General features: G+C 57.7%; 1 protein-coding gene across 1 annotated transcript; it reads left to right on the top strand.

The window, feature by feature from the left end:
• The first annotated feature begins 17,010 nt into the window (after positions 1-17,010).
• On the top strand, positions 17,011-17,742 carry LOC121161676 (neuroendocrine secretory protein 55-like). Its single transcript, XM_040988219.1, has one exon. It carries the CDS (start codon positions 17,011-17,013, stop codon positions 17,740-17,742), a length of 732 nt encoding a protein of 243 aa, XP_040844153.1.
• The last annotated feature ends 9,076 nt before the right edge of the window (positions 17,743-26,818 follow it).

The raw sequence follows: 26,818 nt of genomic DNA on the forward strand, positions 1-26,818 counted from the left end.
GCCATCTCTAACGAGTCAGCTTGCTCTAACGAGTCAGTCACTGAGACCCCGCAGCCTCTGAGGGCTCTGAGGCCCAGGGCAGCCCACGCACACCCCTGGAAGGCTGTTGTGGGGATTACAAGAACGAACGCCTTTCCTTGAGCCGAGGGTGCAGCAGGCGCCACAAACAGCTCCGGCCATGGGCAACTAGGCAGTGTCTCCTTGAGGCCCCGGGAGAGTCCTGGTTCTCCCAGAGACGAGGGAGGTGAGCCCCCATGGCAGTGCGGGGAGCTGGGGCCCAGCCTCGGCCACAGTTGCTGCAGCATCATCCTTGAAGCTGAGAAGTGCTAAGAGAGGGCTCCAAACTGGCCAGGGAAAAGGGGGGATTCTGAATAAGAATAGGGAATAACTCAGGGGCTGTCTGAGCCCCCCAACCAGGAACCCCAAGACAAGCTTCCCCTCCCCCTGCCCCCTCTTCTCCATTTCCTGGTGCTGAACAGCAAGGTCAAGTTTTCAGAGCAGCCCTCGCTTCCTCAGCACCTTCCGAAGGCCTCACCCAGCAGAGGATGGGGAGACCCAGGGACTCACAGATGTTGCGTTGCCATGGCAACTACCCTAAACTTAAGTTTCTCTTCAGATTACTAAGGGACCGCCAGGAGGGAACCTAGGCAGCTATGCTAGCTCTTCAGGCCCAGCCCAGGCTCTGCTAGAAGCCCCCTTCCCTGGGCGCCCCTTCCCCAGGCCCAGCCACCGAACGAACACTCATCCACAAGCCCAAAGTCATGGCCAAGTCAAGGAGGCCCCAGCCAGCAGCTCAGCTGCTGGGTCCCCATCTCACTTCTGACGGCCCTCGTTCCTTCTAAGATAATAATAGCTGCACTTCACTGCCGGCACGGCAAGTGCAAATGCCTACCGAGGCCAGGCTCAGTTCACAGATGAGTGACGGGACCAGGCGGCCACAGGCACACCTGCTGCTGGTCGACAGGGGGCGGCCACCCCTCGCCTACTGCGGCCCAGACACGGGCAAACGGCAGACCCCCGGCACCTGAGGCTCTGCTAGCAGACTCACTCATCACTGTCCAAAAATTTTCCTAAACTTTCCTAACTTCTAAACGCAGGTGGTTGATGTCTCAGTGTCAGGGACGGTAAAGAAAAACAGCATGGCTGTGTGGCGGAGACATACCAGGCCTGAGGCACAGGGAACGTTTCCCACCTGTGTCTGCCTGGGCCGCGGCTCCTGAAGGAACTGCACACCGCTCTCAAGGACCTTTCTCAGGGTCAGCTGCTTGGGCTCTGCTGCTTTGCACAGGTAAGACCAAGCGGCAGTGCCCTGCGCGGACGGCGCTATACTAAACCGGCACTCTCCCCCAGGACACCAGCACAGGGCCCCCAACACAGGCTTTCTCCCCCAGCACTTCTGGGGCTGACCTCTCGCTCTAGCCCTGGCACCTGCTCACATCCCTCGCCTGCCCCCGTGCCACCCACCACTTGCTCCTGCTGCCTCTCCCAGGCACTTGGCAGGCTGGACTCCTTGCTAGGCCCTAATCCTCTCCAGCTCTCCTGACCATATCTAGTCAGAGCAACCAGCCTCCTCCAAACCCCCCTACCCCTCTCAGCCTGTCAAGTGAGCCTGCATTTGGCCTGTGACATTTAAAAATATCCCTGCAGCCTTGGCATATAGAACCCAATACCCCCAGCTGCCGAAATACCAGTGCCCCACATGCCTGCTTCCAGCAAAGCCCAGGCTGACCCAGGACACGGGGCACTCGGACCCTCTATTCCTGTCACGCCTGTCCTAATTTGGCACCCCCGTCAAAGAGATCATTGGCGCCAGCCCATCCCTGCCCCTACAAGGAGAGGGCCGGCAGGGGCCTGGGGGGCAAGTGAGCGTCTGTGACAGAGCACATGCCTGGGGCATGCTGTACTGCCTGCCACAGCTGTCCTGGCCTCCGACGTCAGTGGGCCCCATGGCCTTGCTATTAATATAGTGCCAAGAGGCCCAGCAGCTGGCGCGGGCAGATCCCTGTACAGGAACAGTGACAACTGCCGTCCCAAAGACACCGGCTCTGTATGTCCCCAACGTGCATTCCTCAGGAAGGGGCAAGGCCGACTGGGCCTCACTGGCAGCCTTGCCTCAGCGCTGCAAGGAACAATGACTGCTCAGTGAGGGGCTCCCCAGGAGGGGACCAAGCAGCGAACAGCAGTTTTAGGAAACTCCTGAAGTTCACAGAGCAAGACTCGCTTCAGGATGTCGCCAGGCTGCCTGAGCCCCGGCTCTCAGTCCCCAGGTCCAGGAACACCTCCGGGCAGGGAACTCAGGCTGCTCTTTCTTGACCTGCTCTTCGGGGGAGGAGGACCCGAAAGAACGCAGGGATAGACCCAGAACAGAGCTCAGTTCCGGACAGGGATGCCACAGGCCAGACCATATGCCCCCTGGGAAGCGCCCTTTGCAGATAGCGGGGGTTAGTACCACAGGGCAAGGGACAGACCCACTATGCATGTGCCCTGGGCTCTGAGGAAATGTCCCTAATGCCAACTTTACAACCGGATGTGAGAAAAACACTTTTCAGCACATTTTACACAAGGGCAGGATGTGCGCATGTGCCAACAACCCTCCCGGGAGCTCATGGTACAGAAAGGAGCTGAGTGTGTGAATTGGTGAGAAACAGCTCAGCTGGACACCACTCCCCAGGCCCCCGTGCCTGATGCCCAAACCTCAGGTCGATGGAAACTGTCCCCTTCTGAAGTCAGGACTGAAAACCACTGTCACAGACCCCGGGACACTCCAGGCCGGCAGTCTCCTCTGTGACCTCGGGGCCTGTTCTGCTCGCTCCTGGGCCTCAGAGTCCACACTACACTCCCCGCATCTTCTCAGCACCCCATCATGCACAGGACGTCCCGAGAGCCCCGCCTGCGCAGCCTCAGTGCTCAGAGGCACAGAGTGAGGGCAGCGACGGGGCTGGCTCGTACTGGACAATTGGGTCAGCACAAGCCAGCAGGAAGCGCAGAAGGCCCGAGATGCTGCTGTGCCGTCTGGGACACAGCAAACCCTGAACCAATAAGGCTTCTTTGTGCAAGCCTCACCGTGAAAGTGAAAGCCAATGTTATGACAAAGGAGATAAAGACAATCCTTGCCCCTGATTTACTAGTGGGAGGCAAATGTCAAGAAAACAGTCCCAGGAATGTAGCCCTGTGGGGACCCCATGGGCGCCTACTGCCCCACTGGGGGGCCTCCTGGGCAGCCTCACTCACATGCAGCACCTCTCACAGCACCTCTCCAGGACCAAGGGGAACAGCCCCTAGGTCTGTGTGCAAACCAAGCCTTGAGAGGACACAGCCCAGGGGGCATTCAAGGACCAGGCAGACACCGGCTAGTCCCAGGTAGACACTGGTAGGCACCACTAGGGGTATTTCTATACCACCTAGCCAGAGGCCAAGGTATACACACAGAACCTCTTCATTGGCAAGCTTGTTATTTTTTAAATACCTACTTGTTTTTATTTGCAAGGCAGAGTTACAGAGGGAGCTACAGAGAGACAACTTCCACCGGCTGGCTCACTCCCTAACTCCCTAACTCCCTCGAGGGCCCCACACAGCACAAGCTCAGCCAGGCCGGAGCTTGAGCAGGAACAACGTGGGCACCAGCCGCCGTGGGCACCAGCCCCGGCAGCACTCTCAGTGGTATCTTAACAGCCATCACCTTGACCTGGCTGTGGCCAAGGGCCACACACTGTTCCCACCTGCTGAGCTCAGTTCTGATCACAGCCTCTATCTGCAACTGGCCACACGCAGACCCTCAAGGTCAGGGCCTTAGCCTTTTCCCCCGGGCACTGCTAGAAGAGGTTATAGGGAGGGGGAACGCTCCCAGCCACCGCCCCACCAAGGCCTTGAGGTGCTGCTGAGCAAGACTGCCAGCAGCGGCGGTCCCTGAGCCCACGGCGGCAGACCGCAAGCCCAGGAAAGGGCTCTGCCAGGGAGCCTGCTCCTGTGTCCCAATCACACTGCTCTCCTGAGCACTAGACCGCAACTCCGGAAAGACGAGGGCACAGGGCTTTTCCTGCGTGGTGCCCCGAGTGAGCCAAGAAGTCTGTTCCACACAGTAAGCCAACACCAGCTACTTCTCTCTGAAAAGTGCCGGAAAGAATAATATTGCGCTTGGGTTAATCTGATCGTATAATTACAGCATCATGTGTTAGAATTCCACTGTTAATAATACTAGCATTACTGTGGGGGAGCAAGGGAGCCCACACAGCGGAGTTAGCCAGAAAGTTCTGGTAGCACTGCTTCTTACAAGCAAACATGTCCCAGCGGGATGATACAGTACAGAGAGCCAGCCCTCAGGATACAAACCAGCACCTACATGGGATGCCAGAGCTCGCAAGGCAAGGGCTTTAGCCACCAGGCTGTCGCGCTTGGTACCAGCATGACTTCTAAGAACCGAGATCTGACACGGAACCTGGCACACACTTGGCCGCCTCGCCCAGTGCCTTCCAATCGGTTTCCTTTCACCTTCCCTTCAGGGTCAGTCTCTGAAAGTTCCCTGAAGGTCAGCTCTTTCTTGACAGGTTGTGGAGTGAGGAAGCCAAGGTCACAGGTCTCCCAAGCAGAGTCAAGAGCAGCCAGCTGGCTCTCCCACACATGGGGGTCTGGACACGCTGAGGGCGCAGAGGGAAGGCGTGGCACTGACAGGGGACTGGGCAACTAGAACGCGTACCCTGCTGGCGGGGCAGCCCGGAGGCCTTGCAGTGAAGGGCACAGGAGCCCCCAGTGAAGTGGGGAGGCTCGTCTTCCTGGCCCCTTGGTGATGAGCCACCAGGGCAGGGTGTGCAGGGGGCACAGCTCAGCCAAGAGGCTGACAAGGGACAGAAGCACTCGCCGGGTCTTACAGGATGATTCTCTGCGGAAGTCACCAGCGGGAACGAGCTGGCGAGCGGGGGTGGGTGCAGGGGTTGGCAGATGGCGACCTGAGCAGACGTCAGGCTCAGCTCCATTTCATATTTTAAATGATTAGGTAAAAAGTGCAATCCGCCTGATCACATGTGCAGCTCCACAGTAAAGGCTGAAGTCCAGGCTGGCACAGCCCTGTCTCACGCAGTGCCGACACCTCACATAAGGGGCGCCTTGCCTTTCCCGAGCCTCCACCTGCACATTCCAGGGCCAGTTTTAAGTCATAAGTGGTGCTTTTTGGAGTTGGCCAAATTTTTAATAAACCAGCAGCAGAAGAGAGTGTCACTAGATGATGCTAGCTTTAGCCTTGGCCAAGTCCTTCCCGGTTGCGTGCAGACCCTGCCAGCCTCAATTCCAAAGGGCACGGTAGAGCTCTATTCCTAGCTGCCAGCTTCCTTCTGCCCAGTCCCCCTGCTTGGCTCTTTCTCTAATAAGGAGTCAGCAAAATGTCAGTTCTAAAGTGATCAAGAAAAGAATGTGAAGTTATGAACTGTGCATCTGGTCAAGGACAAAAAATAGATGTGATATCAAGGGGACTGACATCCGAGCGCCTGGCTCCTGTCCCTTCCACAGGAAGGTCCCCCACTTGGCGCCCAGGGAGGCCTACCAAACATTCCGACCAGCAGCTGGCTGCCCAGTAACCAGCAGGCCCCACCCCTCGAAGCCTCCGCTTCCTTACTGGGAAAACGGAGCTCCAGAGAGAGAGTCTGCGAGACCCACCAACCCGGGCGCTCCTGTACCTTTTGCACTAGCTTTTCTTCTGCACCCATGTTAGTCCCTCACTGAGCTCCAGACGGGGAAGGCATTCGCCATCAGCACACGTTCCCCTCCAGGGTCCAAAGCCCCTTCCAGCTCTCCAGGGCAAAGGCAGAACTCATGTTCCACGCGCGTGGGCTGGGATGGGGGGCTGCGTTCTGATCAGGAAACAGTTGTAGTCTCCCTTGGCACAGTGTGCACTAGGACTGCACGCACAAAGCCAGGCCAGACCTCAACACCACTGGTGTCCTGGAGGACCAGGGTAGATGTGGGATAGACTAAACTAGGTCTCAGCCCCTACTGAACCATGTGTGAGCCGTGGCTGGGCTGAAACATCCAACAGCAATAACCTGCTTGGGTTGAAGGCCAGTCAGGAAAAGCCACTGTTCCTACTAGGACAGGAGGTGAACTGAGTAGGGCTGGCTCATGGACCCCTGTTATGCGCTAAATCTGGCATTGGGAGGGGTTCTGGTGGAGGAACCGGGCAACTCCTCTGGCAGGACACAGACCCTGCAGGTAAGCACAAGAAGCATGATAGGAAACAGCCCAGAACAGGCCATGGAAAGTTACCCACTGGCATACATTTGGCGTGGATCGGGGGCACACCAGGCTGAATCAGTACACATCATCCATTGACAAATCCAAACACAAGAACAGAGTGTGGGTTGGGCCAGGTTCGGCCGCAACAAAAACCAGTCCACAATATGGAATGCCAGGGTGAGGTTGCCTGTACCGGATGTGACCGCAATGCCCATCCAGCAAGCGTGAGAACCAGGAAGGGAGGGGGCAGAGCCAGCAGGGGAATAAGGGGGAGGTTCCCTTGCTGGCCAGCTACTCCCACTGGAGAGTGTGAGCTGGGATGGGAGCAGGCCAGACTAAGCAGGGCTGCAACACCTGCACGCCTCAGGTGGATTAGATCAGGGAAAAGCCAGGCTGGGCTGATTATCCCTACTGGTGCAAACAAAATTAGAGTGGGTGAGGGTTGTTTGGGCTTAGCCGCAGCATCAGCTGGCAGAAACTGGCACTGGGGGCTAATTCTGTCAAGTCAAACCACAGAACCACCTAGAGAGTGCATAATCCGGGAGTGGGAGAGGCCTGGGAGGGAAACAGTGGGCTCCTCCCTCTTGGGTTACCACAACCACAGGAGGGCTCAAAAACTAGGACAGGGGCTGGGGTGGCTAGACAGACACCCAACAGCATCTGTGTGGGCTGCATAGTGCAGCTAGTTAGATGGAACTAGGCTTCAATACCCACCGACATGTACAAGAACCAAATGGGATGTGGGACAGACTGGACTAGTCTGCTACACATATGGCAAACCAGGGTAGGGGGCGGGCCTGGTGGGGGTTATTATGGGTCGCTCTGACTGTGCTGCAGCTCCCCTTGGTTTATGTGAGGGCTGAGTATGTTCTGGGCAGCACCAGGCTGGACTGCAACACCCACTGGTTCAAGTGGAAGTCAGGGCTGGAAACAGAACCAACCCAGCAATTGCAACCACCAGCTGATTGGAGAGAAGGACTATGCTGGGCCCTGTACTTGCTAGCACATACAAGAATTTGGTCTGGGAACACCTCAGACAAAGCTTCTTAGGGGATCTCCCCAATCAAAATGCCGGACTCAGAACCCTAACCAAGAAGATAGAAGACAGAACAAATCCATCAACCACCTCAGCTATATGTTGGCAGCGAAACACTGGGCAAATGGAGACTCTATGTCAATCAGTGAATTCTTCAACGACCTCATCGTGCTTGGAGTGGAGAGACTGGCAGCGATTCATAACTGTTGAACTATCAAAACCACCTGAGCAAGTATCTCAGAGCACGCCCCACATCCGGAACCTGGGGTGGATGGGAGACTGGCTGGGGCTTCTCCCTCAATATCCCCCTTTGCCTCAGAAACATGAAGAAAACAATATGGAAATAATAGTCTTAACCACTTTCCTGTAGCCCTTGAACCTTTTTACCCTAATTAACCATGTAAAGATTGTCAAAAATAAAATTAAAAATGAAGGAAAAAAAAAAAAAAAGAACCGCCCTTGGCCAGCTCAGCATGTTCCAACATGCTCATAGTCTCCCCCTAGCCGCCCCTTGGCTTCTTCCCCACTTGTCTAGCTTAGGAAATGGCCGAGGCCACTTCCACCTCGTTCCACATGGGCATCTTCCTAGACAACTCCCCAGAGCCATGTTTCCACTGAGCCCCCTTAGCTGACCTGCTCTAGAAACGCCCACAGTGGGCCATGCCCTGGCTCAGTGGCTAAATCCTCACCTTGCAAGTGTCGGATCCCATACAGGTGCTGATTTGAGTCCCGGTTGCTCCACTTTCTATCCAGCTTCTCACTTACGGCCTGGGAAAACAGTAGAATATGTCTTCAAAAGCTTTGGAACCCTGTACCCACGTGGGAGACCCGGAAGAAGCTCCTGGCTTCTGGCTTGGGACTGGCTCAACTAGTTGGGGAGTAAGCCAATGGCCAGAAGATCTTTCTTTGTCTCTTCTTTTACCTGTAAATCTGATCTGCCTTTCCAACAAAACCTAATCTTTAAAAAATTGTCTACAATCAATCACATTTCTAGACCCAACTGCCATGAACTAGTTCCCTTTCTCCCCACAGCCAGAACGGTCATTAAGATAAACAACTTGAGTGCAGCACCTCTTGGCCACCAGGACTCGGGGATTCCTAGATTCCTAGTGCTCTAAGGCAACTCCAGGTAAGCATAGATGACACTGCATGCTGCTGTGGGGCTGCCAAGGGCCTGCCACCCCTCCCCTAGAGGCATCTTTGGTCTTTCAGCACCCCTAACACCCTGGCTCCCTTCTGCCAGAGGGCCCTCAGATCCGTTCTTGCTCCTGCTGGAAGCGTACTTGCTGGTGAGTGCTCCACCTGGAACAGCCGCTGACCCCAGCCACATGCTACAAATGCCTGTCTTGCGACACGACAGGTACCTGCCTGTCAGGTACCAGCTCAAGTGTCTGGGTACCTGGTACCCGCACAGAAAACCTGAAGCGAATCAGGCTCCTGACACTGGTCAGCACAGCTCTGGCTACTGCCGGGATTTGGGGAGTGAAGCAACAGGTGGGAGATACCCCCTGCCCCTGCCTGTCTCATAATACACATTTTTAAGATCAGAAATAGCTTCTTCCAGGAGAAATCCATCTTGCTGGGAAGCCCATTGTCATCTTTGTTCACCGGCCACCAGTGCCCAGAACTTCTTCCCCACACAGGCCTCCGCTAACTTACAAAGCGCCAGCTGCTTCAACACCCATCTGTTCTCAAAGTAGCAGACTACAAGAAAAATGCGCACAAATCAACACATTGAAAAAAAAACCAAACATAATCATCAATGCCTGAACAACAGTGACGAAAATGCTCATAGTGAGAAAAAAGTCTCAAGTGCTTGGAAAAGACATGACACACCTCCACGTCCCAGACATGACACACAGCCACGTTCCAGACATGACACACCTCCACGTCCCAGACATGACACACCTCCACGTCCCAGACATGACACACAGCCACGTCCCAGACATGACACACAGCCACGTCCCAGACATGACACACATCCACGTTCCAGACATGACACACATCCACGTTCCCAAGACATGACACATCCACGTCCCAGACATGACACACAGCCACGTCCCAGACATGACACACCTCCACGTCCCAGACATGACACATCCACGTCCCAGAAACATGACACACAGCCACATCCCAGACATGACACACAGCCACGTCCCAGACATGACACACATCCACGTTCCCAAGACATGACACACAGCCACATCCCAGACATGACACACAGCCACGTTCCAGACATGACACACCTCCACGTCCCAGACATGACACACATCCACGTTCCAGACATGACACATCCACGTCCCAGACATGACACACATCCACGTTCCCAAGACATGACACACAGCCACGTTCCAGACATGACACACAGCCACGTTCCAGACATGACACACCTCCACGTCCCAGACATGACACACAGCCACGTTCCAGACATGACACACAGCCACGTCCCAGACATGACACACCTCCACGTCCCAGACATGACACATCCACGTCCCAGAAACATGACACACAGCCACGTCCCAGACATGACACACAGCCACGTCCCAGACATGACACACATCCACGTTCCCAAGACATGACACACAGCCACATCCCAGACATGACACACAGCCACGTTCCAGACATGACACACCTCCACGTCCCAGACATGACACACATTCACGTTCCAGACATGACACATCCACGTCCCAGACATGACACACAGCCACGTTCCCAAGACATGACACACAGCCACGTTCCAGACATGACACACAGCCACGTTCCAGACATGACACACCTCCACGTCCCAGACATGACACACAGCCACGTTCCAGACATGACACACAGCCACGTCCCAGACATGACACACATCCACGTCCCAGACATGACACACCTCCACGTCCCAGACATGACACACCTCCACGTTCCCAAGACATGACACACATCCACGTTCCCAAGACATGACACACATCCACGTTCCCCAGACATGACATACAGCCACGTCCAGACATGACACACAGCCACGTCCCAGACATGACACACAGCCACGTCCCAGACATGACACACATCCACGTTCCCAAGACATGACACACAGCCACGTCCCAGACATGACACATCCACGTCCCAGACATGACACACATCCACGTCCCAGACATGACACACATCCACGTCCCAGACATGACACACAGCCACGTCCCAGACATGACACATCCACGTCCCAGACATGACACACAGCCACATCCCAGACATGACACACAGCCACGTCCCAGACATGACACACATCCATGTTCCAGACATGACACACAGCCACGTTCCCAAGACATGACACACAGCCACGTCCCAGACATGACACACCTCCACGTCCCAGACATGACACACAGCCACGTTCCAGACATGACACACATCCATGTTCCAGACATGACACACAGCCACGTTCCCAAGACAAGACACACAGCCATGTTCCAATCTCTACAATGATATAGTAAAATTGGATAAGGAAAACACAAAATTCTTGATGAGGAAAACAGACACTTGAATAAATGAGAGTGAAATCATACTTCTGGCTTTAGACTACATGCAGAAAAAACAACAATATTTCTCAACTCATCTTACAGGTGGAATGCAACTCCAATCAAAATATCACCAATGTCATTATGAAATCTGATTTAAAAAAAAAAGATTTTTTAATTCACACAGCAAAACATGGGCAGAATTAGTGGAGAATTCTTAGATAACATGCATGGAGGCACTTGCCCCCAGCAGATTTGAAATACAGCAGGAAACAACGGCCACCGAATTACAGCTGCAAACCGAGCTCAGCAGGGCACCAGGGAAAGCTGTCACAACTTTACAAACAGCAAAAATAAACTGGCCCTGGATCCCCCAGAGGGTCTCACTCACTCTGTAGATGGAGAGCCAGCCTTTGGGGGCCCTGCCCACTGCGGCTAAGCAGTTCTGGGGGTTTGTTGCAACTAACGCAGAAACATCATACATTTTCAAAGGAACAAGATGAAGGCTGCTCAACAGTGCAACTTTCTAAGTTCATCTCTGCCCCACACAGCACCTCACTCGGGAGTGCTCAGGGTTCCAGGCACAGCATGGCAGTTCACTCAGTTCCTACTGTTCCCTAAGTCTGAGGGCCGTGAGAAACGTGTGGGGGAGCAGCGTCCGACCGTTCCCGCACCATCTCTGCGGTGCTCCTGCCGGTGCTGGGCTCCATCACTCAGGAACTGCGTCTTTCCAGGAGAACAGACAGAGAGCAGCAAGCGATGGCCGAGTCATGAGGGAACGTGAACACCAACACAGGGAATAGTATTTGGTAATTGTTAGCGCAGACAGTGGAGGGGGAGGGAGGGCCTCCAATTCCGGTCATTCCCTGGGGTGTTCCTAATCACGACGTTTTATTGCGTACACGGAACGGCAGTCAGGGACCGCACCAGGAATCATGTCATCTCAGCACTGCAGATCACCAGGCAGGTCACCCCACACCAGGATTCTTGTGCCCACACGCCTGAGTGGACGGAGAGGGCGGGCCCGTGCCCATATTCTGCTATAGACCTGACCCATTGGCCAACTGCTACAGAATCCCACCTCACTAGGTTCCTGCTTGTCCAAGATTTCATTAATTATTTGAAAGGCAGAGTTGGCGGGACGAGAGAGAGTAGTCTTGCATCCGCTGGCTCACTCCCCAAATAGCCACAACAGCTGGGTCCTGGTTAGGGCAGTCAGGAGCCTGGACCCCCATCCAGGTCTCCCATGTGCAGGTGCAGCAGCCAGGACTGTAACCGGCAACTGCACAGGGTGCTGACCCTGGCCTTGACAACGCAGAGCCACGCATCCTCACGCCTACACAGCAGGAGCCGGGGGTCCCCAGACTGCCTCTCACAGAAGACAAAGTGAACATACAAACAAATATCTTGGAGTCTGCTTTAGCTCAAGGCAGCGCTCCCCCCGTTATCAGGACGGACTGATTACAGAGCCCAGCCTCATTTGCCTGAGGATAATTGCCTCAATTCTCCACTTCACTTGCACATCTAGAAATGGTCCCAATCTCGCGGAGCCTCGGTGAGTAGACACATAATGTTGGTCTAATCACAGTTTGAAGAGGTCGAGCTCAGAGGATGGCTGGGAGCATATGCCTGCACCATGACACTCGGAGGTCTGTCCCCTCTGCATGTGTGCACCTCCCCTCCTTCCTCAAGCCAGGCTCTCAGTTCCCTTCCAGAGGGAGGCCAGGGGGAAGGTGGGCTGTCCAGGAGAGGCAATGCCCCAGCCAGAGTGGTCCTTGGCAATCAACAGTGTTTCACCCCAGCACCCCCAGCCCCAGGCAGGGCAGAGGGGGACTGCTCAGGTCAGGGCCACCTGCTCTGGAAGCATCTTTGGGTAACCATGTTTCAGACGACCATGGAAAAGAATTAGACAGGCGAGGCAGGTGTAAGTCAAGGGTAGGCAGACAGAGCCAGGACCAATGAAGGCAAAATGCAATGCTAGGCTTCGGGGCCAGAGCAGAAGAGGGACACCATGCCAAGGTTTTGCACATGCTGCCTGTTGACTCGGGAGTCTAGAAACGGTTCCTTCCCCGCTGGAGAAAGGCCGGGGGTGCCCAGAGTGCAGGAAGAGGCCCACTCCCAGCCTGCACAGTGTGGCCCATTCAGCACTCATCCTCAGCCACGCGATGGCATCACGGAAGGGCGATCACGTCCCTCCACCCCGTAAGGCATGCCGGCCACTCTAGATGGCATCCCCTCCATCACAGCACCAGGAGTACAGTGCAGCCTGAGTAACAGCGACACTGCCCTAGAGAAACAAGTGAAGGGCTTCCGCACTGCTCCTGGCCCCCATGCCCATCCTCAGCGGGGTGAGCCTGCCAGGCTTGGGGAACAAGTCAAGCTCCCCGAGTTTACTTCTACCCAAATGGAAGTCTGAAAAGCTCCCCGCCTAAAATAGACTTTTTCGATGATTGCCCAAAAAACAGATTCAAGTGCTGGACACAGCAGAACCCATCCTTCACATTCAGCTGGTGTGGACAGGACCTGAGCTGACGGCCCGAAGGCCTCCTGGAACCCCACACGCTTGCTCCATCTCCCCGGCTGCCAGCAAGGTGGCTTCAGCCGGGGCCGGGCACCCAGGCGTGGGTACGCTGAAAGCAACCTTCTCGCGGCTCTTTCAGGCCCGGTGAAACCTCCGAATCAGACGAGATGAAGCTTCCCCTCGTGCCGAGGACTGCCCTTCCGTCCTAGCTTCCCTCCTGTCTGCCTGTGTGGTGGGGAATTTACTGCTTTTAATATCAGGAAGGCACTTCACATCACAGCGCGGTGCTGGGGCTCAGCCCTCTGCCCCCCGCGCCATGCCCGAAGAGTCTTGGTCATACAAGTGACTCAACCCATGATTGCTAAAGGGACAATTTCATTGGTAATTTCGGAGGCGAAGAGGACTTTTGTAATGAACAGATGGATTTGACTAATTTCTTCGCTCCGACCAGTGAGCTGCGGAGCCCAGGGCCTCTGAACCCTGCCCCAGTTATGAAAGCGTGACAACGGGTCGCTGCACCCACCCGCCTACACCTGTCTGCTCGTGTCTTGAAACTGCCACTCAAGCATTCTTTCTTGTCACTGAGCTACACGAGCTTTCAAGAGCTTCCAAAATAGAAGCAAGCCCGAAGAGCATGTCCTGCAGCCGGGCCCCTGAGCCCCTGCCTCGGGATGCCTTTCATGGAAGCAGATCACAGCTGAGGACTTGGGCGGGCATCGCGTTCCAGCCCCAGCCGGGCCCATGCGTCTCCACAGTGGTCACCTGGTCTGCGATGTCTAACACCGCTCCCGACAAGCAGCCAGCAGCCGCCCGACAGCCTCCCCCACCTCAGAGCCGTAATTGCTAACAGTATTCGGCTGTGGGCTCAGCTGAAGCCTGACGAGGCTAACTAGGAACCACAGGTTTCCACTTGGCTCTCTGGAAGCGCAGTCACTCCACATGGTTGAAGACAGTATTCCCCACAAGCCACGCAAATAAACACCTCACTATGTGACACCGCAAAGCGCACCCGTGCCCCCCTGGCCCAGCCCAGGTGATGCAGGGCACCCTTTATTCCCCAGCACACAGCAAGGGAGGCCGGGAACAACCGAGGTCGTTCATCACCCACGTGCTCTGCTGCAAGCACTGCTGAGGGTCACGCACATAATACATCTTAAAGAGCATTTTCTCAGAGGTCCATTTGCTCAGCCTCGGCACCAAGTGCGAGATGCAGCAGTGTTTCAGTGTGGGTCCCCAGCCCCTCCTGGAGCACACCAAAATGCCTTCGACCGCTCCATGAGGGGGCTCGAAAGCAGTGCTCTGCTGGCTGCTCCTCTCTGATTAAAATGCATCTTGCAAAGAAAAGAGCATTGCTAATGCAGATTCTAGCCCAAAAATATGCATGATGCAATCTACATTCTTTTCAATAACACAGGCCATCCCTGTGCAGCTATGCTGGTGAGCTGGCTCTGGGCTGCCACCTCCTTCCCAGGCGGAAAAACATCCCCCCCCCACCCAACATCAAGCCCTTCCCCACACTGAGGAATCGCAGCCCTCGGCGCTGACAGCTGCCGTCACTTCCCACAGCAAGGTCATTTTCCCAGCACCCACAGTCCACACTTCCCCCACCTGGTTTCCAGAGATCAGCCAGACCAGTGGGTTTCTATGCTCTGCACGCTGTCAGCAGAGCTGTGTCCATGAAAGAACGCAGGCAGGCGAAACTTAGCGGACCCTAAGGAATACCAGGGACAGTGAGGACTGAGACAGCTCGGGACGGGAAGCACCCCTCTCCGGACGCCTCTGTCCAGGGCGCCCTCCCAGTCGTGCACCCAACGATTAGCACCCCGTACGTGCCTGTGACGGTGAAATCCTTCAGCATCTCTGGGAAGGGTCAAGGTCCCTCCTGGAGCACAGGCGTGCGTTCTACGGGGATGAGCAGATCAACCCCACCCTATTACGCCAATCAGTATTTGAATTCTACAAACCAACTCCTAGAACCCAAGACACGAGACACAGCAACGAAAACCTCAACGGCTAGATGCTGCTGGGACGTGGCAGTGAGGGGAGGTCCGGGCTGGAGTGGGCAGGGCTGCCAGGGCACAGGATGCCCTAGGCCACCAGGTAGGTGCTCAGGGGGCATGTCTGGCAGACCACCTCCAATGGGGAGCCACATCTTAGGTAGAACCTCTTTGTGGGACTCAAGCAGACAAGAACCCAGTCTAAGGCTGCGTCTGAGTGAGGAAGGCTTGGTGATGCCCAAGAGCCCAAGGGCCACTTGCCATGGTGCGTTCTCTACAGAAAGGGCGAGGTTGAAGAGACGGGCACCCCAAGAAACACAGGGCTTCCCACTGTGGCAGTGCCTCCTGTATGCGCCACAGCCCACAATGCCTCCCGCACTGGGAGTTGAGGGTGCATCTCACGGTCCCCGGCCACCCCCTAGCTTGAATGCTCTGGCTGATCCAACCTCTCTCGTGCAGAATTCAGGCTGGTTCAAGCACACTGGCAAGCAAGGGGGGATTCAGAACGGCTTCCTATTTTCATCAGCAACATGCATATTAGTCCTAAATCTCCCTTCTTCCAGTAGTGTTCCTGCCCTTGCCTCAGGACCCAACCTTTATCACCCACCTCCAACAGAGCTTGCCCGGGCTGGGTGCGTTAGGAACACTTGCCCGAGGGTTCGCCCGCTCCGGACTCGGGCCAGAGGTGTGCCAAGGCAGAACATCCTGCAGAGCCCTGGGAGCAGCGAGGCTGCCGGCTGGGAGTGCAGCTAGAGACTGTCTCCCGGGCCCAGCGGCCTCACTCAGGTGTGTTCCCTCCTGGGGCTCAGGAGAGGGCACACCCCCACTGCCAGGACCCCCCTCAAGCAGGACCCCTGGTTGTCTGTGAAGGAACTGCTGCCCAGCCAGCACCGTCTCCAACCCGTCAGTGCAACAGGCCTGCCCAAGGGGCTGCGGTGATTAACGACTGCCTGGGGTTCCCATGCTCAACCTATTAAGCCCCTGGAAAACTCTCCGGGCTGCTAAATTAACGCTCGTTGGTAGACCCTCAGTCCCCCGACTACAGTGCAATTTTGCCATCCGTTTTTCAGCTGCCCCAGAAGGTACTCCTTTCACGGACAATCCAGAGAGGTTGGGAAGGGTACCGACCCCAGGGAACGTTCGCCCCGCCACCAAGGGACCCTGACTTGTGGGTAGCTCGCTTGCCTTTCGGCACCCGCCGGGCCCCTCGCCGATACCTTTGCCGAATCCTTTCAAACAAGGTTCCCGCCTGCCACCTGCCGGCCCGCCAGGGTCTGCACTGCGGGCGCGGCGCCACGCGCAGCTCGGGGAGGCAGCCCCCACCTCGCTCCTTACTGCACATGCCCAGCCCGAGTCCGGCGCAACTTCTTTAGGACCTCCGCGCCCAGTCTCCGCTCGCCTCAGACTCCTCTCCTCTCCCTGGCGAGAGGATCGGCGCAGGCTCCTCTCCCTGGTCTCTGACCGCAGTCGGGACTTAGCGGGAGGAGCGGGGAAGGCAAACCTTCTCGCCCCTTTCTCATCCCTTCTTTTTGTTCCTACAGGCAAGCAGTGGCGCGGAGCTCCACAAAGTTCGCAAGTGCCCAGCAAGGTAGGTACTTCCCTTTTGCTCCTCAAAGCGAGGTGGGGCTGGGACCTCCGGGTTCGGCTTCTCACTTCGGACGGTGTCCCCCTCTTCAGCCTCCTCTGCTCCTCGGCGCCGCTTTCTGCAGAGCCAGAGAGCGGTCAGCTTCCCGGTGCGCACCTAGGATGGATCGCAGGTCCCGGGCTCAGCAGTGGCGCCGAGCTCGCCATAACTACAACGACCTGTGCCCGCCCATAGGCCGCCGGGCAGCCACCGCACTCCTCTGGCTGTCCTGCTCCATCGCGCTCCTCCGCGCCCTCGCCACCTCCAGCGCCCGCGCCCAGCAGCGCGCGGCCGCCCAGCGCCGCAGCTTCCTCAACGCCCACCACCGCTCGCCTCCCCAGGTATTCCCCGAGTCCCCCGAGTCCGAATCTGACCACGAGCACGACGAGGTAGACGTTGACCTCTCCCTCCCCGAGTGCCTAGAGTACGAGGAAGAGTTCGACTACGAGAGCGAGACCGAGACCGAGTCGGAAATCGAGTCCGAGACCGACTTGGAGACCGAGCCGGAGACCGCCCCCGCCACCGAGCCCGAGACCGAGCCGGAAGACGAGCGCGGTCCCGCGGTGCCCAGGGGCTCCGCCTTTAACCAGTCTCTCACCCAGCGCCTGCAGGCTCTGAAGTTGCGGAGCCCCGACGCCTCCCCGAATCGCGCGCAGCCCATCCCTCAGGATCCCCCCAGCCCCAGGGAGGGGGAGGAGCCGGAGCGCGCGGCAGAGAATTCCAGCGACCCCGCGCAGTCAGAGGAGCGCAGAGACAAGAAGCAGCAGCGCCGCTGCAGACCCAAGAAGCCCACCCGTCGCGACCCGTCCCCGGAGTCCCCCAAGCGGGGACCCATCCCCATCCGGCGTCACTGATGGAGGACGCCGTCCAGATTCTCCTTGTTTTCATGGATTCAGGTAGGTTGCCCACCGCCCAAATGGGGAGCCTGCAAACAACGTGGGAGCTGCGGGAGGAAGGGCAGGGCAGGGGGATAGGTAAGAAGCAAGGTGGCAAGAGTGGGCTCCACCTCCCCGAGTGGAATCCGGGGGTGGCCAGGGCTCCCCCAGCCTTCCCAGGTCACCTGGGGCGCCCCGGAGGCCAAAGGCTTGTTGGACGGCGCGGCGCTCCTTGCGCCCCGCCGGAGACAACCCCGCGGACTCTGAGAGGGCGCCCCGCGGACGCGTGACCAACCGTCGGAGCGCGCCCAGCTTTCGAACTGCAACACCCAGAGGCACGGTAAGTCACTGTTGATGCTTTTTTCACTCCTAGAAATGTCAGTCTCCCAACAGCGGGCTCAGACGGGCGCCAGAAATGCGGTTCCAAGGCGCGCGCCAACTTTGGCGATCTGCGAGCAGCCGCGCCTAGCGACACTGTTGCAATGTGCAAAAAGTAACGAGAATGGGGCTGGCAGAGAGCGCCAGAGTCTGCCGACAGCGGAGCAAAGTCACAAGCACGAATCGTGCCTAAGCAGCTGCGGCTCGGAGCCAGGCGCCTAAGTCCCAGCGGTGTTAATTTGGAGCCGCGGGACTAGGGCGCCGTGCCCCTCGCCCCAGCGCAGCAGGCTTGCCCACCAGGGCCCGCCTCCTTGCGCGCCCAAGCGCTGTAGGCGGCCGTAAAAGAGCGTGCGCACCTGCCCGTGCGCCCCAGGGCAGCCTCCTCTCGGCAGACCCGTGGCTGCAGGGAAGTACTGGCACTTGGGGGACAGGCACAGGAGGTACAGGGACTTCGGAGGTGCCCAACGGGCTACCAGGGTTGAAAGGGCGGGCTGGGTCCCGTCAGGGCGTCGCAAGCCTTTTGGCGCGGCCGCTCAGGCGACGCGCCGGATGCTGTTCGGGTGGAGAGGTCCGGGGCTGTGCGCGCCAAGCCCGAGAGGCTGGAGGCTCATGAAGCCGGAGGTCGCAAGCGGGAAGGTAAAGCCCAACGAGGTGCCAGCCTGGCTGGCTGCAAGGGGCGATGGGGGACAAACTACACAGTGCGTCCCGGAGGAGCACGGCACCGGTCGGGCTAGGGAAAGGTGTTGGAGCCGGCGGCACAGAGGGGGCTGGGGCGAGAGGGTCGGCAGCCTCTCAGAGGGCAAGGGGAGGCGCTGCGTTCCGGCCATTTTCAGCTCGGGTGGAGCTAAGTTTGGAATCTAACCTGGAGGGGTGACCGCTCGCTCGGGTGACCAGGCACCAACATGGCTGCAGTCCGAGGTCGCGCCGATCCTGCGGGGGGATGGGGAAGGCAGAGTAAATGAAGTGTTTACAAAGTCCGTCCACTTTAGAAATTGGTTTTCTTCTGTGTTTTGGTGCGCGTGTGTCTCGTTTTGCGCTGGTTTGAGTTACTCTTGGCAAATGATTAGGGGGAACTTAGTGTTTCCGAGGCTCGGAATGAAAGCAGTCAGTTCTTGCGCTCCTCAGAAGGGGATGGTGCCGGATGGATGGCAAATGCTTTCCATCTTCCTTTCTGGAGGGGCTCGCAGCACCCCAAAGCTTCTTAGGCTGAGGCTGACCCGCCACGGCCCTAGGCAGCAAACAAGCCCCCTGGGTGCCCTGTTTTGGTTTAAAAGAGGCAAACGGGAGTCCCTTAAAGCCAGCGATTCTACTGAAGTCAACACTGGCGAGCTGCTTCTGCAGCACGACCTGGGTCCTGGGAGCAGACAAGCGCGCGGTGATTTGGCTGCGTGGTCTTAACGTTCCAGGATGGGAGCCATTTTCCCAGGCGGGGGGGGGGGCGGTCATCAGGAGCGAGGTTAGCCTGTTGTCTTGTTGCAGGATGAATAGGCAACTTTTCAAGTGCTCTGTGCTTAGTTCCCGCCCCCCACTCCCGCCCCTAGGCTTGCCCGCCATGTTTTACAGAGAAGCCTGCTGGGGGCTGGTTGTGTCTGAGGCGACCTAGGAACTTAACACGTTTGCTGACTCGCAGACCCCGCCCTCTAGGAATTACCCAAGTTAATGGTGAAAACCTGTTACCTATCAGCAGCACCGGCCCCTCCCCCAGGCGGCCCCTCCCCCACCCACTCTCTCTCCACCCCCATCAGGGTGAGACGCCATGAGAGATGGCAGAAAGCAAGGGAAGGCGGTGGTACTGCCCCTGCCCCAAGCACCCACAACCCATCCAGGCCTGGGGTTTGCGTGTAGACTCTGCAAACCCTCTTGCCATTTGGCCACCTTCCTTTGCACAGTCCTGGCAGGCTCCAGCAGCTCCTTTGTCTGCTGGTCAAGCTGTAGTTAGCATCTGAATGGGCCTGCCTGCCCCTCTGCAGAGGACCTGCCCTCTTGAACGGCCAGCCCTACACTCGACCACCGACTGTGTCTACAATTTCCAGTGCAAAGGGAGGAGGGGAGAATACACCCGTGGGCCCAGCATCAGGAATTTCTCCCTTCCCCATGACAAAGGTGTGCTTGCAGCGAGTTTTTGTGGGTTGGATAACTACAGAGCAGTATTCAAATACTGTGTGATGGCAACAACTTGCTATACATTTACTTTGACGGTTTTGCAAGACAAAAGTTTAACCTGTGTTGAGTTATCAGAATGTAAGAATTGGCAAAGCTGCAGTTTGGGGTGGCTTTGGGATATCTCTCCCACGGACTAGCTCTGGCCCCCTGGAACTGCTGGCAGCCCTGGACTCCTATGGAGCCTTCATTTTAAGCAGCTGTGCTGGAGTGGTCCTGCAGGCTGGACCTTCAGCAGTGGTAAGAGGGTGTTTCGGTACGGTATGGACTTTGCCTAAATTTAGGAATTGATACGTGCTTCAAGCAGAGGGGTGGGCCCCAGCTGAAACTGTGGTGTGGGGAGCAGAAACAGACTCCTAAAACTCAAGGAGTTTTTTGGCCTGGGGTCCAAGCCAGAGCTCCTCAGCCTCACTTTCCTAAACAGCGAACTCGCTCCACTGCACGTTCCTTGTCAGTGAGACATTCAAGATGCCCAGTCACCCCATAAGACTCCGAGGGCAATAAACTTAATACTAGTAGAGCCCCAAAATCTCGGGCTGACCAAGCTGCGCTGCCCCTTCTCACCCTGGCCTTGGCGTCCAGCAGCACGGGGCTGCAGCGTGGGGGCTGGCCACTCTGGGGACAGCACCGCGGGTTAACTGCTGTAATATCTGGCAGCAGGGTTAAATGTCCCGATTAGGCTAGACCTAGAAAATTGGCTTCCAAGCTACAGCGAGTGCGTAGGAACCAGCTGCAGCAGCCCTTCTCCCCGCCATCCACGCCTCTCCCCTGACACTGTAGTGTCTGCGTTCTGCAGGGCGCTGCAGTAGCTAAGTTTTTGTTTTCCACACACACACAGACCGTCTTTCCTTAAAAAAGCAAAAACCTGTCTGTGAAATTAAGTAACTTGGCATCCCACTTTTGTTTTACAATTTAACCCCTTTTTTCTATATAGAGAGTTGTGGATTTTTTTTTTTTTTTTGGCCTTTCTTTTCACAGTTTTTTAAAAGCCCTTGAAAGTTACACTGGACTAGGTGCTAATGCCCAGTCTGCAAGGCAGAGGCCAGTGCAGCGTCCGCAGCCCAGTGACTTGGTCCTGCAAGGCCAAGGTCCCTGTGTGTGGAGAGTGCTCACCCAGTGTGGGCGGGGTCCCCAAGGGGGCGGGGCCTGCCTCGCCCAGCCTGTGTGTTTATTTTAGGGGGACTTGTTACAAATTAGCAGAAGGTCATGGCTGTGAGAAAGGCCAGCCCAACCTATGCGGACAGAGGGTAGGGACAGACTCTAGGGTTAGACCAGTTTCCTTACAAGCAGACAGCAGCCTGGCGTTGGCCCAAGATGGCACTGGAGGCCGCTGAGAGGGTCTCGGGTCGTAACTAGTCCTACCACTGCTCTCACCACAGGAACCTCTTCATAGACCTGGCCCAGAAATTTCTACCTCAAAGGCTTCAGCCAGACGTAAGATGTAAAACCCCAGCAACATGTACAGGCCAAATCCTAAATTGCGGGTTCCGAGAAGTGGGGGTCAGTGATGGCCGGCCAGCCCCGCCCACTGCTCTCCCAGTGTGCTGGCTTATGTTGCCGTCTCAATTAGCGTCATTAGTAAACTCTGCTCTGGGTAATTGAGCTTGTGGCTAAGGTGGATTATACCAGTCCCCTTATCAAATACTGTTGCCCAGAAACCCACCACAAATTACAGAAATGTTAACCGAGCTTCCCCTCAAGCTGCCACTTCTCTTCCCTCCCGGCTCCCACTGAGGCCCCTCTCTCTAGAGTGGCCTTCCCACGGCACTGGGCATCTTTTCCGGAATGGCCCCCTCTGCCCTGCACGTGCTCTGCAGCCGGCACCCACAGCACGCTGGGGCTGCTGAAGGGACTGCAAGGCCCCTAGGCAAGCACAGGGCTGAGCAGGAAGGCGGGCAGGGACTGTTCTGAGAGCTGCAGGGCAGCGGCTGGCCAGCACAGCGAGGGTCTCTGATAATAAGGAGGTCTTGGTCATCCAAGAATGTAAGTTAATTTCATCACCTAGTTTCTAGCATCTTCCACAGTGGCCTCACAGCTGCCCCCAAGCCGGTCTCCTGCTTTGGGCACTGGGCATCCAGCTGCCTTTGGGCTCCACAGCCTGGTCCTGCAGCCCCTCCACAGACAGCAGGGTGCTGCCGCTCCTCTGCAGGCCGACTGGCAGAGGTGCTGCCAGGGAGAGGGAGGGCAGCAGCAAGCCTTAATTGCACAGTAATTAATTGAACAGCTTCAGAGTCGCATTTGCTACTCAGTCAGCACTCAGAAAACATTTATCACTGAGAGACAGAGCAGCTCAATAGTTGTCTGCATTTCCTACGTCCTCTGGCTTTGTCTGATCCTCACGTGTGCCAAGACACCCCCCTTTCCCTGTCTGAGAGAAGCCCACTACCACCAAGGGCAGGACCTGATTGCTCTGCCCCCCATACACACACACACACAGAGCAACAAACCGCTCTGCCCCCCACACACACACACACACACACACACACACACACACACACACAGGAACAAACTGCTCTGCCCCCCATACACACACACACACACACACACACACACACACAGCAACGAACCGCTCTGCCCCCCCCACACACACAGAGGAACAAACTGCCCCCCATACACACAAACACAGAGCAACAAACCGCTCTGCCCCCCATACACACACACACACACACACACACACAGCAACGAACCGCTCTGCCCCCCATACACACACACACACACACACACAGGAACAAACTGCTCTGCCCCCCATACACACACACACACACACACACACACACAGAGCAACGAACCGCTCTGCCCCCCCCACACACACACAGGAACAAACTGCCCCCCATACACACAAACACACGCACACACACACACACAAACACATAGAGGAACAAACTGCTCTGCCCCCCCCATATACATATACATACACACACACACACACACAGAGGAACAAACTGCCCCCCACACACACACACAGAGGAACAAACTGCTCTGCCCCCCCATACACACAAACACACACACACACACACACACACACACACACAGGAACAAACCGCTCTGCCCCCCCATACACACACACACACACACACACACACACAGGAACAAACTGCCCCCCATACACACACACAGGAACAAACCGCTCTGCCCCCCATACACACAAACACACACACGCACACATAGGAACAAACCGCTCTGCCCCCTATACGCACACGCTCTCTTTCTCTCACACACACACACACACACAGAAAGGAAAAGCACCGCCTACAAAAATCACTTTTCCTTGTTTCTGCTCCTTCCCTCTGAAGAGACCTTCTTCTGCTCTGCCTTCCCTTTCCCAGCTGTAAGAATGACCCAAGAAAGGTGACAGGCAGCTGGTTAAAATCTGGATATGTCTTATGCTCTTAGCTCTGAGTCAGAATCACAAAATTTAACTATAGAAAAGCAGTCGCTGGCTCCACTTCGAAGGGGTGGGCATTACAGGGGCAGCTGGGCAGCCCAGAGCTCTGCTGGACACGGCTCTGGCTCAGGGTTGTGAGGAGCCCACATTGAAGAAACCCCTTCTTTGTCCTGAGGCTCCTTGAGGGCAGGCAGCCAGCGACTCCCCACCCGAGGAGCTGGGCGTGCCAGGCCCGCGGGCCGTGGTCCCAGAGGGGCACCCTTCGGCACAGCAGCACCTCCTGCCCCTCTTCCTCTGTCCACTGTGGACCGCCTGTCCTGCCGCAGCCGCATAACCCTCACTGCCGAGAAGCCCCTGCTGGGTTCTGCCGGCCTGTCCTTCCTCCTGAGTGACACAGCATCTCTGGCACGCCCATCACCTGGGCAGACAGGCTGTAGGCCCGGGTCTTGGCGCTGGGTCCTTGTCCCTCATGCTAAGCCAGCTCTAGCCTGCCCTGACTTACTTTCTTAGCAGCACGGACCAGTCAGGTGGCCTGGATCCCTCATCCTTGCTCATCCTAACATCTGTCTCCCTCAGTGTGATTCCACTCTGAACTCAGCTGTGGTGAAGGCCTCTGGCTGTCCCAAGGCTCTAAGAGCAGTCCCCAACACCACGCCATCTCTGTGTAGGTCCATCTGAAGCTGACAAGATGGCCGACCCTCACACCCCTCCCAAGCGCCTGCTAGGTCAGCCCATCACCCCCGGATCTTACCCTCCTGGGTCCCCCCGTTCTCGGCTCCTCAAACATCTGGCCACGCTGCTCATGTGCACAAGAGGCTGCCGGCTCTTGGCCTCACTCCTTCAGATCATGAGGGGTCTGCACACACTGGGAGCCAAACACCACAGGAAAAGGAAAGATGGTCAGGGTTACATGCTGGGGCTTCTCCCCGTGCCTGCTCCACCTCTAACGCAGTTCCTACTCGAGTGAGGGTCCCTCCTCGGCTTCTGGCAGCAGTGTTCAAGTGGGGCTGATTTGGCCCCCAGAGGATGGCTGGCAAAGGCTGCACACGTTCTGTGATCCTAACGAAGGGGATGCTGCTGGCATCTAGTGGGTAGAAGCCAGGGATGCTACTCGCATCCCACACTGTACACACAGGCCCCACCACACAGCCACCTGGCCCCCACCGTGGCCAGGTCCCTGGGCTGAGGAACCGCATCAAGCCCCCTCTCACCCTCCCTGCCGGCCCCGCGGGTCACCAGCACCTGCTGCCCTTCCCTCCTGCAGGGCTGTGTCCGAGCCAACTGACCAAGAAGGGGAGCGAACTGCAGCTCCTGTTTTTTTATCCATCTCCTAAGCTTCTCGCCCTCCCTCCCAAACCAGCCATGAAAATCTCCATTCCAACTGTCCACCTTGCCTGCAGCTCTGCCGTGGGGCCCACTCCCCTGCCCAACTGCCAATCCTCTGCCAGCCAGGTGCCAGGCACTGGCTGATCCGGCGGCTTGTAGTGCTCACGGCATCCGTCTCACGGTCTCAGCCAGCCACGGCCGCCTCGCTCTTCTCTGGCTAGCAGGGGCCTCCAGCGGGCTGCTAGGGCCTTCCCTACAGCCAGGCCTCAGATCCTCACTTGCATAACAATTCCAAAACATTTCCTATGGTGCGAGCCTGGACGGTGCTCGCTGCTCCTTAGCCTGTGGCACCCCCGAGGCGGATCTGTCCGGGTCTGGCCAGCCCTGCTTCCCTGCTGGGCCCCCTCTGGTGGGACCCCCCGTGCGGGCCCAGGGTCCATCTTCTCGACCCGACTGGCCACGCTGCAGGGCCGTCGCTTCCACCTGGAGGACAGGATGCCCAGTCTCTCTCCTAGGCTCTGTGCGTGTGCGCGCTGCTGGATGTGAGCCGGGGTCCCCGACCGGTCCCCGGGGCAGGGTGGGGGTAGGGAAGGGCGGCGACCGCAGCTCCGCTGCCACTGACCACTGACCTTGCACCACCAGCGCCGGGCTCAGCATCCCCGGGGACCTCAGCCCGCCTCATCCGGACCGTGCCTCGGCCCTCCCCCGGGAGCCTGGCCCCCGGTCCGCAGGTCAGTTGGCCAAGCAACAACCTGAGGCCCGAGGGCCTTGCCTCTGGGGGACCCTGACCTCGGCGCTCAGCCCTAGCGACCCCACGGCGATGCGGGTGTCGCTGCCCCTTCGAGGCCTGTCCACCACGCGTCCGCACGGACATGGCTTCCAGAAGCGTGACCTCCGGCCGTTCCAAAGCGGCGCCCCCTGTCGGACCTCCCACCCGCATCCGGTTTCCGGTGCGACGACCCCTGCTCATTTGCCAGATAGCCTTTGATTGACGTGACCTCAGCCCAATCAATGGCTGACCTGACACCCTGGGGTCAAAGGGCAGAGTCAGTCGTGGCCACCTAGGTGGCCGGCCAGACGGGTTAGCTGTTCATGGATCCTGGGAGTCGACGGCCAAAGTTTAAGCTGAAAGTTGGGGAAGGGGTAGCCCCCTGGAGCCGAGGTGGCCGGCGGTGCCGCCTTCCCGCCGCTGCCGCAGCGCGGTGCACGCCAGGGGCAGCGGGCTGCAGGACCGCCGTTCCCGCGTGCTAAGAAAAGAGGCGGAGGACCGGCCGCGGGCAGCATGGCCACGCGTGCCGGCGGCCATGGGCGCCCGTGGCCGTGGCTCGGCCCCAGCCGGGGCTTCGCGGGCTGGGGACCACCTGCCCAGACCCCTCTGCGGGGGTCCGCGAGCCCCCGTTCCGGCTCCCGCGGGGACTGCGGCGCCCCGTGTCGGGCTTTGCGCGCTCGTGGCGCGGCAACACGTCCCCCGGGGCTCGGATCCCCCTGCGGACCCCAGACCCAAAGCCGTGAGCGGGCACCCCAGCCGCCCTGGGTGGGTGGTGCGGCCGTTGGCTCCGGGCGCGGCGGCGCGCTGCCGATCACGGCAAGGTGGCCGCACTGTACCGCAGCTCCTGCGGACTCCGGCAGTGGGCAGGTCCGGCGACTGCCGAGGGGTTTCTGGCGCAGACTCAGAGGGGCCGGGGGCGCCGGAGGACCCTTGGCGCGGCCATGCGCGAGACAGGAAACGGCAGCTCGGGCTGCCGCGGCATTTGCCCAGGCAGCTTGCGCGCGCTTGTGGGGTCCTGCGGTCTTGGAGACCACTGC

This window comes from Ochotona curzoniae, unplaced genomic scaffold, assembly GCF_017591425.1.
Source record: "Ochotona curzoniae isolate NIBS_2020 unplaced genomic scaffold, NIBS_Ocur_1.0 contig_48, whole genome shotgun sequence".
NCBI lineage: Eukaryota > Metazoa > Chordata > Mammalia > Lagomorpha > Ochotonidae > Ochotona > Ochotona curzoniae.

Coding starts and splice junctions, on each gene's coding strand:
- LOC121161676 (XM_040988219.1), top strand. CDS start 17,011: ATGGATCGCAGGTCCCGGGCTCAGCAGTGGCGCCGAGCTCGCCATAAC.